The following is a 15,709-nucleotide window of genomic DNA, read 5'->3' on the forward strand; positions in this document are numbered from 1 at the left end:
TGAATTAAGGGCGCGTAAAATGTCCCTGCATTAATTTTAATTTAAATTCAGTGACGTTAAAATAAACCAATACGTTTTTGTAAAAGAGGGGTTGCTTTCAATAATCAAGGAAGAGTAGTCTGCTCTGTATTAATCTTTGTAATTTGCACGACGTTATTATTCTGATAACGTTATTGTTTACTAAATAATAGACTTCACAATACGTGGGAATGCCAAAAATCCAAGAATTCCTGGTGTTACCAACAATGAAATATTTTTTAAGTGTCTCCGTGACACTCGCGTGTCTACTCGCGCAACAGTTGGTGGAAGGGATGCAGTCAAGTCGTGAATTAAGCGAGAGGGGAAGAAGGGTGCTCGTAAGTGAACGGAACAAACAAAAGAAAAAAGAACAATCAAGCGGATAGGGGTATCTTTTCTTACTTTCTTCGTGTTAGCCAGCGTCAATTACTGCGTTAAAGGGGTATTCCCGGTTTTTCGGTACGAAACAAACTATCACGTCTTTTTGTCGCGTATTCAATAAGTTCAGAATGTCAAATATCGTGATAAAATACTAAGAACGTCTTAATAATCGTTCGTGTTGTGCATGTTTCTAGAGGCCAAAATAAAACGAAAATCAAGAATACCAATTTGTTGATGGAGGCTTCGTTAAAAAGTTATTAACAATTAAATTCAAAAATTTCAAATCGTTTTGAAAAAATTCTTTCGTTTGCGGGGGTCAATTACAATCATTTTTGGTCATTACACATATCCCCGAAATCCTACGCAGTTTCTAGAAAAAAATTCGAGAAAGTGTGAAATTTTTCGACGAAAAAAAAAATTGCAAATCGTTTTGGAAAAATTATTTTCGGTTACGGGGGTCAATTATAATCATTTTTCGTGAATAGACATACCCCCGAAATCCTGCGCATTTTCGAGAAAAAAATTCAGTACGGGCGGAACTTTGAACGTTAATAACTTTTTAACAAAGCCACCATCAACAAATTGGCATTTTTTATTTTCGTTTTATTTTGGCCTCTAGAATCCCCCATTAAAATTTTTCCCAGGGATGGCCGAACATCCTGTATATGGAAGAAAATCGTTATCGAAAATTTTGTTATTAATAGAGGGCAACATTCGACAATTTTATTAAAAATCGTTCTGGTTTATTGATTCTACTGACGATATCCACACATGTATAATTTAACTTTAAATTTGATGTAACTATTTTTCAGCATGATGAAATTCAGCTCGCTGTATTATTAATAAGATTTAATAATTCACGTTTGTCTAGTGAAAAGATAGACGAATCTGTAAAGGTTTAATTTTGTATGTTCTGCCGTTTTTCGTGATATAATTTCGAACGATGACTTAAATATTGACCTGGAAATCGAGGATACGCCCTCGAGTAGTCGAAAAGGGGATTTTAAATTTCATCCTGCTCACGCGTGTCACATGGAATTACCTATATTCCGCTTCTACGGACTATAGTCGTATGCCTTACGTAGCGTTTCATCGTATCCACGCGCGTGTCTATTCTCATGCTAGATTCTGAGACGATAAATCGTGCATGCAATTCACGTCACTTTGACTGCGAGGTCTGCGAGTATCCGCACGAGTCTGTAAATCATTCAAGAACCCTCGTCCAGCCTATTATATTTATCGTGAACCCCAATAATAATGTTAATTACAATGAAGAAATACTTTTGAAATTATTAAGTATATCGTACGGTCGTAAAAATACGATAGCAAACAAAGGTGCTGTTATATGACGTCTGAACTTGTCAGAAAACGATAGAGAAATGAATTGGTCGTGTAGTAAACGATATCGTATGAAATTCAAGTTCTACTAATTATTCTGCAAGTGTCTGTACGCGGTTCCAAGAATTTTCTCGTTTCCCCAATCTCTTCATTTCACGGAGAACGTAAAGCTAATCTTGTCTGAGAATAATAATGGCTTTGTGTTTATGAAAGGGAGCAAAGATATCGATTAATAACGAGTGTATTAAAGATTGTCAGACATTGTTGATAAGTGGAGAACTGGTCTCCGCTATCAGCGGCTCGTATGTTTCAAGCTTCTTGTTCCATCGTTCATCTCGACGGCGATTAATTACAGAAAAAAATGACGATGTTCCGGAGCTAACTGCCCGCAGCATTAATTAGCCAGCCAATGTTAATCCGACGCTTCTTTAACCAAATTAATTAAAGCCTGTGTTCCATACTTCGAGCTTGTATACGATCTCATCAACAAGGTATCATGCTTTTTCGACATGCTTATGGCAACGGAACACCGAACCGAGACCATTGTTAATGGAATTTTGTTTTTTATACTAGCATTCAAAAGTATTTTCATGGATAAAGAAATTTAAAAGAACTATTAACACTTTGACGGCCGCTGTCACGTATATGTGACTTTGAGAGCCAGCAGACGTCGGCCACTGTCACGTGCACGTGATTTACTGTACCAGTTACCATTTCATCGTACATTCAACTTATTACGCTTATTGAGGTTACATTTATAATTCCTTATAATAATATTCCTAGCATCTTCGTGTATCTCACTTTGGTGTACAGTATCAGTGGTGATGGACAACGGTTAAAGTGTTAAAATCGATTGTCAAAAATTGAAAATATAATTGGAAAATTTCGAGTGAAAAAGGAAAGTTCAAGGTTACGAGTGTAATCGACAGGGGGCAACGTTACATTATTAAATCTAAAGAAATAAGGGATGTTATGCCCCGGTGAAATCTCATGACCTAATATTTATTTATATTGAGGTGTAATCGATTTGTTGTGCACCAAGATTCTCGGTGATGTAGGTCAGGTTTCAAGTCCGACAAATCAGCAACCAACGAGATGTTCTTAAAGATATTTAGGTCGTCGACGAACAATAGAAATTTTTAACGAAGATGTTAGAAATGTCGTTAACGAAAAACGTAAACAATGGTCGGTCTAACTGCGAGGGAGAGCCGTGGCCCATTCATTTAACCACTCGAATACGAGAAGATAAATAACTTTCGGTTCAATTTAAAATGTTGCCTTTAAAACTTTGACTTTTTTCGATTGTTCGCCAGTTCTAACAGTTTGCCAAGTGTTTCCTGCATGAGGAAGCGTTTCAAATAAAGGTTGCATGGTTTTCAGAGGCTTGCAAGGTAGAAATGATCGATATTTCTTCTTCGATTTTAGCAATTCATCAAATGCTAAAATTGTATTGCAAAAATTACTCTACACATACAACGCAATTTATTTGTTTGTTAAATTCAAGAACTATCGAATAGGAAAACGTATAGAAAATTAATTTAAGATAAAACACAAAAGACTTAATTAAATCTCGAATTAAATGAGGTCGATTGAATTTTCCGTGTTTAACACTAGAACTACCGACAATTATAGTGTGTTTATTTGTACCAAAGAAATTGAAACGATAGATATGCGAAGAAGTATATAATGCAATGGAAATAAGTGTTTATATATTCTCTTATAGAAAATTACGATAAATTTTCAAAAATTCAGTCGAGTAAATTTATTACAAGTTTTATTAGAAATTACGAATGGGTTATTTTGACTGGTTTGGTAGTTCTAGTGTTAAAGAAATGGTTCTTAGACGCGGGTTCGGGAAATATAGTAAGTCTAACGGGAACTTGTGCACCTGTTACGTACGAATTCGTTACTCGATCCACTAATTATTCCTCGCACTTAAACGCCTCGCGTTTCATAAATGCGTATTTAAAACTGATTCATGGATAATCTCTTTTTACAATTTAGCATCTAGAGCACGGCCGAGCGAAGTAGACAGGATGGCAGAAATTAAACGTCGGTTCTCGAGTTTCTTGCACGAAGGCATGATTCTCAGCAACCTACACGAAGGGAGTGTACGAGTGGTCGCCTAAATAGTTAAATTAGATAATGGTGGTGGGCCGACGAGCAGGACCGGCACGTGGAATTGGGTCAATTGATTCCTCCTCCGTCGTTATTATCGTCTCCTGGCTAACTCGTCTTGTTTGCACTAAATCGACTATTCGATAATAGCGATTCGCTGCCTTCGGAGGCGTTTAAAAAGCTCCGAAGACGGACTTCAGTGTCCCATAATTCCAAAGTGGAGGTATAAAAGAGGCTAAGCTCTGGAATTAAACGGATTGGAAGTGTTCTATTATTAGGCTGATAATCGTAGAAAAGAACAATAGTGTCGGTTCTCTCGAGAACAGAGGGCGTATGAATTTCCAGTTGACTCGAAATCGAGGCTGCGATTTCATAAGGTGTACTTACTTTTACGTCTATATTAATTTTGTATCTTTTCCTTTGGCACGATCTCGTTGCAACAGAGTGGTATTATTATATTATCGTTATCATCGTCGTTTTTATCTTGCATTGTACCCCGACTTCGCGTGCACTGCCAGACGGGGAAAGTGAACGGGATAAACCGAGATTGAGTGAGATGAAGCAACAGCAAGCGGATCTAACATTAATCCCACTCCGCGTGAACGGTATTCGCTGAATCCCAAGTATCGAATATTTGTCATCCGACAAATAGCGAATATTATGGATGGACCATCGACAGCGGATGTTCGCACTATTAAGTGTTCGTCGAGCGACAAACATTCATTACTCGAGATTCGTGCATCCCTTTTACAGGTGTATTCGGAATTTTAGTCCGGAGAATCGAAAATATCTACGTCAGAACAGGTGTTAGATATCGTTTCAACGGTTCGTAATAATTTTACGCGTGTATAAATTAAACGAAACGGAAGTTTCGAAACTGAATTTAACTGTTTATCGTGCCTAACTATAGACCGAATGGTTGGAATACGGAAAAGGTGTGAATATTGGGAGTGGTTGCAGCCGTAATTGTCTGTTTGGAAATTGGAGCGTAACCGGTACAGAGGCGCGAGAATAACTGCCGGAAGTGTCGTGATTTTCTTGTCTTCCGCGAGATGTTCCAATAAATTTTTTAATTCCTACAACGTCCGGTGTAATTTTCGTTCGCAAAATACTGACGGTATCTCCGCGACGGTGTAGAAATAATTTTTCTCTAATTATAACTAGATTGTGGATTTCGTACAATTATGGTGCGTATTCAAATACGAAAAATATATGCAAATATATTCCAGGCGCGTGTTGCAAAGTTTTTCCGTACGCCTCGAACATATAGAACCCCCGATCTAATTAAAACAGTACGCAAGTATCGTACCTGTTACATACGAGGTATTATAAAGCTACTTAATTTCATTATTTCAACTGTAATAAAATTACGGTACGTTATCAGCGCGAGACATTTCTGCGTTTAACGTTCAGAGAATGAGCGTCGCGGTATAAATTCATATCGTACGAAAGTATCCAGCGTACGAGTTTTAATCTACAGTAATGGGCGCGAAACGACACCGATCCACGACGATTAGAATATATTCCTGTCGTCGCAATTTCGTTAGCCATATGCCGCTAACCCCCGTGTCTCCTCGTTCCTCTGTAATCATCTCCCCCTCTCTCATTTCACGTGTTTTTATTTCTACACATATAATGCGCGTGCGTGCAGGTGAGATTGATCGTGAACGTACCATGTGTCCATCGTATGTGCTCATAAACCATACAACGGGGATCCATCGGTCTGTGACGAGTTACGCCCCTCACAACCGTGATGTTTCCTGTGGACAGAACCAGCTACTGGAAACCGGTTCCTCCCCGAACAGAAGGGAGCAGAACTCGTGTCAATAGATCGATGCCAGACGCAATTTTACCGAACACTATGGAAGACTGCGCGTAGCTTGGATTCATCCAATTTCAATGGGTCCTTAACACTAAACTCTTCAGACTGTCTCAGATCAGTCTAAAAAAATAGTTAAACTTCAGACGCACGCAGTTCCGAAACTACTAGTGTTTTATCCATTATTAAGCAATCGTTGGAAGCGGCAAAGCTTCCCCTTTAAAGTGGTTTTTGGTTTTTGTCGATCCGACTTTCCGTTTTCGAGATATCGTAATTTATGTAAAGAGGTAATTTTTTAAGTTTGACTATCTCTCTTCGTCTTACGGTCGGACCTTTCTCTCGCTCCCGCGATACCCGTCTTAGCACGGTCGAACAATGCGTATTAAAAATACTTAAACTTTAGACGCGTGCAGTTTCGAAACTACTAATGTCTTATTAATTATTGAGCCACTGTTAGAAGCGGTGAACCTTCCTCTTTAAAATGGTTTTTGGTTTTTGTTGATCCGACTTTCCGTTTTCGAGATATCGCAATTTATGTAAAGAGATAATTTTTTAAGTTTAACTATCTCTCTCTTCGTCTTACGGTCGGACCTTTCTCTCGCTCCCGCGATACCCGTCTTAGCACGGTCGAACAATGTAAAAGGATATTTTTCTTAATTTGACTATCTCTGTCTCCGTCTGACGCGTCGTGTCGTACCTCTTTGTCGCACGTGAGTTGAGACAGTCGTGACGCGGAAGTCGTAGTATTTCCAAGAATTTACTACGCACTGTTTACTATTGTCACGCGCGCGAGTTCATTGCTCTCAATGAAACGTAAACAAACGCTTCGGACCCTTATATCTCCGGAACTAGCCACCGCATCGCCTTGAAACTAAAATCGCTATATCTCCGGAACTAATAAAGCTATCGACTGGTACGAACGCTCATTTTAAAGGGCATTTCATCCTCTATCCGATGACTATATCAATTACTATAATTTATGTTGTTTTCTATATTTATTTCGATATTTACTTTGACACTATATACCTAAAGAAGTTTCAGCAATTCCTATTGATTATACGACTGGTTTGCGATAAAACTCGATTATAAATTGTTCACTTAATTGAAAATGAATTTAAATTTGCATACAGGATGTTTGCATAATTACTATGCCATTTTTTCGTAAATAACTGTTTTCTCCAGAATTAACTACGGTATCGACTGCAAACAAAATTCGTTTTCAAGGGCGTTTTATCTTCTGTCCGATGACAATTAAAAAATTTCGACACAGTTAAAGTAAAAGTATTGAATATTCTTGCACAGATTCTTAAAACACTTTAAGGGAAACTATGCGACATAAAAGAGAAAAGTATCTGATGAATGAACTTCAAAACACAACTTTCTATGCGTATAATGCAAAAATTAGAAGTACGTTGCCTCGTAAGAGAGAAAAAGAAAGTCATTTGATCAGTCTTACTACGAATGGGTATACACAAAGTATCAGTTTGGTCAATCATTCCAATTTATGCTGTCTTCTATGTTTAATTTCACATTTACTGTTGGTTTTTCTCTTCTAAAAGAGAAAGTTTTCTTTATGTGATAAAAACCATCGACGCGTGTGTTGCGTTTCACGTTTCGAGATACAAGTCCAGAGGGTGCAGCTGTGCCCCTTCCTTGGCTTGTTCAGACAAAGTACAGGACCGATTGGGTCTAAGGGTACGGGACGAATTTTTCGTCACTGACCTTTTCATTCTGTATGTTTCTTTCAAACCATGCAGACGTACATTCCAAGTGTTTTAATTAAGCTTAGTTGAAAGTTACATCGTCCTAATTGTTTTTTTTATTCCACCACCTATTTCCAATATTTACTTTGGCACTATACACCCGAAGAAGTTTCAGCAATTCCTATCGATTATACAACCGGTGTGCGATAAAACTAGACTATAAATTAATTATTTAAATTTGTATACATGATGTTTGTTCGGCGTCTTTCCTTCTACTCGACAGCGTGGAGTGAAGGAGAAGCACGATTTCTACTGGAAAGCGGTCCACGTAATATCTGTCACGATTAATCGTGGCTACGACGGTAACTATTCGTGGAAACACACCTGTCGATTACTATTACCATTATTGGATCACGAAAAATATATCGTATCTAAAAATTGGCTCGAAAGTAGCAAAACGAATTGATTCGACCGGGATGAGAAAGAGCGGGACAGAAATAGACGGGTAGAGGATGGTTCTTTCTTTTGTTCGAAGCTGAAATTGGTTAAAATACTGTCGTCACGGAACGTAGACACACGATCTCTGTCGATTGCGGCTTCTGAACTGTGATTCAAACGAGTCGCTGGAAATTTGATAGGACGCGTCGGCGTATCTTTGTCACGGGACTATTAGGCTATTGAAACTGCACGCAATCCCTGAATTACGGGAAAGGGAAATTTCCCTGTTCGGATTACACGGTTGCGCTAATTTAAAGGTAACGCCACCGTCGCCCCATTTACGCCTACTATGTTCACCGAGTACAATGCCACGTATACTGACCCACTTACCCCAATTCTTTCATTACCTTGAGCCGCGAATTTCACAACCGATATGTCCGTAATTTTATCCTATTTTATGAACAATCTCTGGCGACCCGCAGATTCGACCCAGCGAGCACGTCATAATCATAAAACGTGGCTTCGTTTAGGTATCGCTGACGAAAATGTAGTTAAAATATATATAAAGCAAATTGATATTAAAGGAGACTGCCCTCTTTAGGAAAATGGAACCGTAAGTAGAAGTATAGGGATGCAGGGTAATTCTGGAAACTGGGACAAGGTGTAGCCTTTTTCTAAGCGAAGATACAAAAAATTCATAAAGGAAAAAGTTGGATATCCCGCGCTGGGACCATCTTTTGACGATATAATTTTTTTGTTTTTCACTACGGTGCAATATCGACCTTTTTTATCGTCCTGCGTATAAAAATGTTAAGTAACGATCGTTAAAAACTGCACTAGGCGAGATATTTTATATTTGATGTTGGAATAAAAAATCTCAACGCTCGAACGTTTCGCCATGAATGTCTCAACATTTTATTAGTCCCTCTCTTACTGTTTTTATTACGGTCTTAAGTTGCATACTAGTTACACTCGTACGATTATGATTTTATACAAAAAAAAAAAAAAATAATTCGCCGAGTTAGTAAACGCATTAAACGTATGAACTTTGATAAGCTAAATCTGGAAAACAGTTTATAAATCGCATTGTTCACTCGACACTCGTAACCACGGCCATCAGCGTTACGTGATCCAGCGTACAATGAATATAATTTCAACACGAAAATTGCGCTATGAAATACAAATGTAAAATACGAAGTATCTCGTGAAGCATAACGTTCTGTGAATGAGACGAAGAATTGATTTATGTAAATAGAAAATATGTGTTTCTAACAGAAGGAAAATGATAGTTACTTTCAACTCCAAAAAATGAATCAATTTTTACGTGAAACACATGTTACGATTTCCCTAACAGAAACATCGTAAAAGCAGAAAACGTTTGTGGATAAATTAGAGGGTCGCGACAGGATTTCCAGTTTCCCCAATTCCATTGTTCCGAGTTTCTCTGTGCTCTCAAAGTATTGCATTTGCCCTTTTTTCTCGTCGCGCGATGCTTTATGTATTTTCTGTCGTTCGCAATCAGATTAAAAGTTACAACCGCTTGCAGTAACGTGCCGCGAGATTTATACGGTTTAATGGAGCGTCGAACTCTTCTTTATGGCGATCCATGAGATCCAGATTGGCTACCGTAACGAAGTAAAAAGCGATGTATTTCGAAGATGGACAGGTGTGATCGATCATCGTATAAAATATTGTAAGCGAAACTCTTGGTAAACCACTCGTGCACGTTCGTTACATGCACTGCTTACTATTAAACCACGATCAATGGTCGATCTACAAAAGCTCAGAGAGAAAGCTAACGAACCGTCGCGAAAAAATTCGAGATTTCCACTTTTAGAAATTGTAAATAGAAATATTAAATTTTCTATAAAGAGTTGAGGTATAAAAATATCGAACGAAATACGCGAATTGATTGACTCAATTTTGTTCTCCTCCTCGAGAACGATGATTCGCGTCGAGCCAACTTTCGTTACTTTCTTTTACACCATGCGACGCAAGGAATTCGAAGGGAAGGATAATAAAGAATGTAACATTATACCCTCGTAGACGGTGCTGACTCTTCAACTTCTTGGGATTTATCCGAGATCCTCTTTTTTTCATAGATCTTTTACCTTACTGAACCGGAAAGCAGTATCTTTTGTCTTCGATGTCTACCCCGTAGAGTATGTAAGAAGAATATCTTCAACGCGTTATGAAAAATCGGCACCAGCGTTGGTAGACCAAAAATTATCTTACACGTAAGAGACGTTCAGTGTTCGAACGCTAAAATGGAAACAGCAAAGTTTTCATTTTAAATTTCAAATAAAAGAGAAATGTTACGTCGAAAGTTCGAATCCTTTTCACAACCGTCCGTGTTTATCTTTAATCTGGAATATGGTTTTTGCATAAAGTTCCCTGCGATTATTTCCGATTTTAATTTTAGTCGAGAGAGAAATACAAAGAAAGTATTCGAGTATTCTTTTGTATTTTTATTCAACGCACCGAAAACACGTGCGAAGAGAGAACCAGAAGTGAATACAAATATTTTCGATGAATCGTAGTTAACATAAATTCAAGATTTTAGCGAACCGGTTAAGGAAGCACTTTGCCTCGCGAGTAATTGCTCACTTATTCTCGAGAACAATGAGGTTTTATCGATCGTCGTAAACTTTCAATAGAGAATGTTTTGACACACATACCACAATAACTTCCACGAGCGTATCATAATTGCTCCTACCTCGGCGCGATAGTCGAACTTCGTGAATTTTCGAAACATTTTATTCCACAACTAAAGTTTTGGGAACTATTGGCTAACCTTTAGCATCGATTTTGCTATTTACAGTCTCGTAACAAGGTAATCTAGTATTCGCGTAACGTAGGTAGAGTCACATATTTAAAGTGTATACGCCAATTACTTTTCTAGTCCGCGACAAATTGACCTTAATCGACTAGTTATGTAACAAGTACTTCAATCTAGGAATTACGGATTAAAATAGAAATCTCGTTCGTTTATATTTACGCGAACTACTCATGAAATTTCAAGTTATCATTAAGCAGTCGATCTTTAATCGGAGTAAATAAGTTGTGCAGAATTTAATTTCTTGCGTCCAGCGGTTTTAATATTTATGTATTTCTTACGCGGATCTATTTAACGCCCACTTTCGTTTCTGTTTACTTTTCTGCACTGATTAACAACCATCTTTGCGCTCCTTGAGCGGAAAAGTGGAACGACACCTGAATGAGTTTCAGAACTACATCGAATCCACATAACCGTTTACGCGTAAAACTTAAACCGTTCGCAAACTTGCTTTTGTTATTTAGAATCTTTCATCGAGCGTCAATGAATTTCAAAATGAAGAGAAAATCACAGAAATTTTGTCGAATTTTTAAGCCAAGTAGATCACCCAGTCGCTTGAAAACATTTAATTGCAATCGTTTAATAATAAAATCAGTATATAAGTTCTAGTTCTCGCACGTAACCGATCTTATGTTAATTTCCAACCTTCCCGTTTTTAAACGAATGCAAAAAAATAAAATCTCTACTTTAATAGAGTACTAGTAGTGATATTATCAACAAGTATACTTGTTTGCACTTTCTCTTGAATTAGTTGGTGTCGAATTGCCCGAGTTTCTTCGTCCATTGCTCGAAAGCAATATCACTCTAATAGAGATATAATAGGAGCGTCGAGCGTCCGTGTATTTCAAATTTAAAAATATGATATAAATTTACTTCGCGTCTCTCCTTGTGGACTCATAAATCGAAAGAACGATGTATAGATGGCATCTAACACGGTAAAGTCCGTCGCCTCCTTTTGTCGTGCACGAACGTGCTGGAATCGCGAAGAAAAGCTACCTAATATAAATTCATGTTGCGTCCTCGAAAATTACGAGCGATATCAAGCGAAGGTAACAGTTGCCAGGTCGACCACCGCGGGACACTTTGTCTCGTTAACGTGACCGAACATCTACCGACAAATGTAAAATAATTTTATCAACAATTCCCACCGGACGACGACTTCAATTTTCGAGTCTCGAATAATTTTCTTTATCGCTGCTTTCATTGCAGCGCGCAGCGACCAATATCTGGCGTCGTAGATTTTCACTTTTTTTTTTAAAAAGAAAAAAGTTAAATCGTATTATCACCGAGAATAGTATTCAAATATTTTACAGATATTTAAATAATATTTAATATTATAATAAATAAGTATTTTTACGCGTTCTACGGTGAAATACTTAATTTGATATTCCAATATGGCTACTCCCGTTGCGTTCAATTTGTTTCAATAGCCTTGCTGATCATGTCTGTAATGCTTTATGAAGGATCGACGCATTATAATATCGCGAATCGATATCAAATTGGTTTAACCGTACAGTGAATCTGGTTATCTCGCTCATCGGGATATCCTAATATCCACTAACCTTAATTATTCGAATCATAGAATCCCTCGATAGAGAAAAATTCAGCAAATAATCTCGGTCTTATCACGAAGACCAAACCGCGCGTTATTTAACTTTTGCAATAATGAATGCATAACTTTCGAAAACTCAGTCGAAGGAAACGGAATACCTCGTTTTAAATAGCGGAGGGACCCGTTGATGCGGCGCGTTAACAAGTTACAAGAACTTTAAAGTCTATAACGAACGCGACTTTATATAATCAAGAAAGTTGTAAATGAACAGAAAATCCAACGACTCGCGGCAATTGTCTATATTTGCTGACAAACAAATTTAAAAATATTTTTAAGTCGAGTCGAAAGATATATTATAACTAGAACCACAGTTTAAGCACTTTAGTTCGTAAGAGTAATACCGAAAGCAACAGTTACGCGTTTGTTATTTTTAGACACGGAACAAAATGTATATAATTCATTTTTTAAAGGAGACATCAGTCTGTATACTGTAGACCAAGGCAATAAACTATGTCTTACAGTGGATAGTCGAAACGATGTCCATCAGGATCGATGTGATGCAGTCCTCGAACCGTTGCATCTCATGCGCGTCTAATAATTTCTGGATTCGTTCCAGCACACGCTGCAACGATCCTCCGCCTCATATTTTCCACTGTGGTTGGTCTTTCTTTGAACACAATACCTTTTAATGCTACCCAAAGGAAAAAATGGCTCGCTGTTAAGTCCGACGAACGAGCTGGCTGCGAAATTGGCCCTCCGCGTTCTATCCAGCGATTCGGAAAAATGTCACCGAGGCTAGTTCTCGCTCTCGATGCATAATGTGTGTGCACAACGTGTATGTGACATTATTCTAAGCGTAGTTATAAAGCTTCAATATTTAATGGCAATTCATTACTCTGTGGTATATGTGGAAATCGTCCAAAGATCATACTAAAAATAATGAAGTATGAGAGAAAAAATGCTCCTTGGAAAACATAAAATAGAATAATTTTTTCTCACCTTGTACAACTAATTGTACAGTTTTCTCTTATCTTCTAACTCGTTAAAGGCTATACATTGTAAATTGAAATACACTATTTACATACTAAATCTGGGAAAGCTGGGATGATCGAAACGTTTAACTGAGAGTAGACAAATGATTCGTTACCGATTTCATTTTCAAGCATTTCTGATAATCAGTTTAAATAGATCATTTTAAAGTTGTATCTGTTTTTTGCAGCACGTCGATTGAACGAATATATCCACCACTACGAACCACTCTCCTACCCCACCGAAGAGATCCACCGAGGTCACCTGAGGGCCAAGAGGTCGGTTACCCGCGACAATTCTGTGACTCTGAAGTTTCGATCGCACGGAAGGGACTTTCACATTCGACTGAAGCGGGACCTGACTACCTTTAGCAATAACTTAATTATTGAGGGCCCTTCCGGCGAAACGGAGGACCTCGACACCTCGCACGTTTACCAAGGCCACGTAGTCGGTGAGTTGCATTTCACAGAATTGTCTTCTACTTACGAACTGCAGTATTTTATGCAACGCTCTTCTACTTTGGGGTTTAATGAATGGGGTTATCGACCTATAAGGAAGTAAAGTATTGTAACAAAGTAAAATTTCTTTTTTCTTCGTTATCGATGGAATACAGTGAGTTTGGAATTCGTTTATATCGCGTAACCAAAAAAGATCACAGAAACATCATTGAAAAAGTGTGGGTCAACCCTCCAATTTAAGACTCGAAAGATTACACGAGACACGTTTTAGTGACTTCGCGACAAAAATCACTTCGTACCTCCTGTGTTGCATATCATTTAGAATATAGAGCTGGAAGACAGTTTTGTCGAAGCAAATTGTGGATTAACGCACCCAAGTGACTGTGCCGGGAGATTCTGCAGGCGTGTCGTTACAAAATACGAAGTAGAAAATAGTTTAAATACCGGTGATCTTCTCGAAACATAAATCACGATCTGGTTGGTTGCTAAGTGTGCACTGTTACATTCTAAACTCTGACCTTAACGAGATAGTACCGTTTCACGGTATAGTCCGCACGGTATATTTACTCCCAAGTCTCTCGCAAACCTAACCCAGGTACAGCACGCAAAAGTGCGTGTCGCGGTAGATACCGGGTGAGACCTTTATTTCCATTGTAATAATTCACGGGAATTCGCGCGCAACGAGTCGTTTTAAATTATGGATTCGGTCACTGGGGGGTGTTGGAACGGTTTATCTTTCACTTTTGTTCTTGCTACCTCCGGCGACCTGGTTATGTCTACGCGTTTCCCACGGAACAGAAAGAAAATGTCGGATCCTTATTTTGACTGTTCAATCAGAAGGCTATCTCCGCACGCTAATTTTTCCGCCCCTTGAAAATGGGTCAGAAGGCATTATTTACTTGTTTCACCCACTTAAAAGTGAAAAATTCATTTCATCGAATTTTATATCGATTATTTTGTAGACTATTTTCATCTCGAAATAGCCTTCTCTTTAAAGTACGATAATTGTACTCATTGTTTCTGTAAAATTTTAGCTGTCGTATAACAAATGTCTTCTATATTTTCTCAATGGCATTTTCAGCCATTAGACAAAATTACAAAATTATAATTGGAGAAACGAAAACAGAACTCCTCTTAAAATAAAATATATTTTTGTCAACATCCAGAATATCGACGTGTCTAAAAACAATTTATCGGGCCGTTAGATTTCGGCAGATTAGCATGTGCAATGTAAATTGCTTTAAAAAATAAAGCCATACACGGAGAAATATGTTTCCGTGCAACGTTGGACTTATTTTTCTTTAAGGACTGGCAATTACTGTCGCGCTTTGTGTTTGATTTTCTTCCATTTTTCCTATTCCCACGTATTGAACGTCGTAGAAAAATAGAGCGAGGAAAGAAAATTCTATCTCGAGCTTGGTCACTCTTCGCGTCAGTAACAGTGACACTTCCGCGAAAACGAATAACTAAATAGCTGCGAATCATTCTGTGACTCGAGCGTATTTTTGTTCCACGTGAATATTCTCGAACGTTCGTTAATCATTGCTGAACAGGACGTTTCTTTTTATTTTCAGGCGAGCCTGGCAGTCACGTGTTCGGAAGCATCAGCGACGGTGTTTTCCACGGGAAAATTATATCGCCTCGCGGTGGCGCGTGGTTCGTCGAAAGGGCGCACTATTACTTTCCACCGCACGAGATAAACGACACGTTACATTCTGTAATCTATCACGAGAACGACATCGGGGACCCGTACGCCCACCTTCGAAAAGGTTTGTACGAGTCACCAAATATTATACGCCATAAGGTCGCATAAGTACGCAACCTGACGTACAATCTCAGAAACCCTCTGTAACGTTCGCGGTGATTGCTGTTTTCAACCACATGCGCCGCTCGAACAACGACCCAGAAATATTCTCGAATTCGCGCGTATACTTATTTCTGGGGCAGTTCGAAAAGGAACAAAAATATTTCTTACGATATATAAAAACCACGATGTATAAATCGGTTACAAAAACTTCG

General features: G+C 38.3%; 1 protein-coding gene across 2 annotated transcripts in view; it reads left to right on the forward strand.

Moving 5' to 3' along the window:
- The window catches only part of LOC122401744 (disintegrin and metalloproteinase domain-containing protein 10), a 159,375-nt gene that overhangs the window by 121,246 nt on the left and 22,420 nt on the right, over nucleotides 1–15,709 (forward strand). For both annotated transcript variants that reach the window (XM_043404080.1, XM_043404081.1), the window contains exons 3-4: nucleotides 13,423–13,683; nucleotides 15,265–15,459. In XM_043404080.1, coding sequence (XP_043260015.1) covers nucleotides 13,423–13,683; nucleotides 15,265–15,459 — 456 coding nt within the window. The remainder of the gene's footprint in view (nucleotides 1–13,422; nucleotides 13,684–15,264; nucleotides 15,460–15,709) is intronic.

This window comes from Colletes gigas, unplaced genomic scaffold, assembly GCF_013123115.1.
Source record: "Colletes gigas isolate AHSC1104 unplaced genomic scaffold, ASM1312311v1 Colletes_gigas_Sc00027, whole genome shotgun sequence".
NCBI classification, from domain to species: Eukaryota; Metazoa; Arthropoda; class Insecta; order Hymenoptera; family Colletidae; genus Colletes; species Colletes gigas.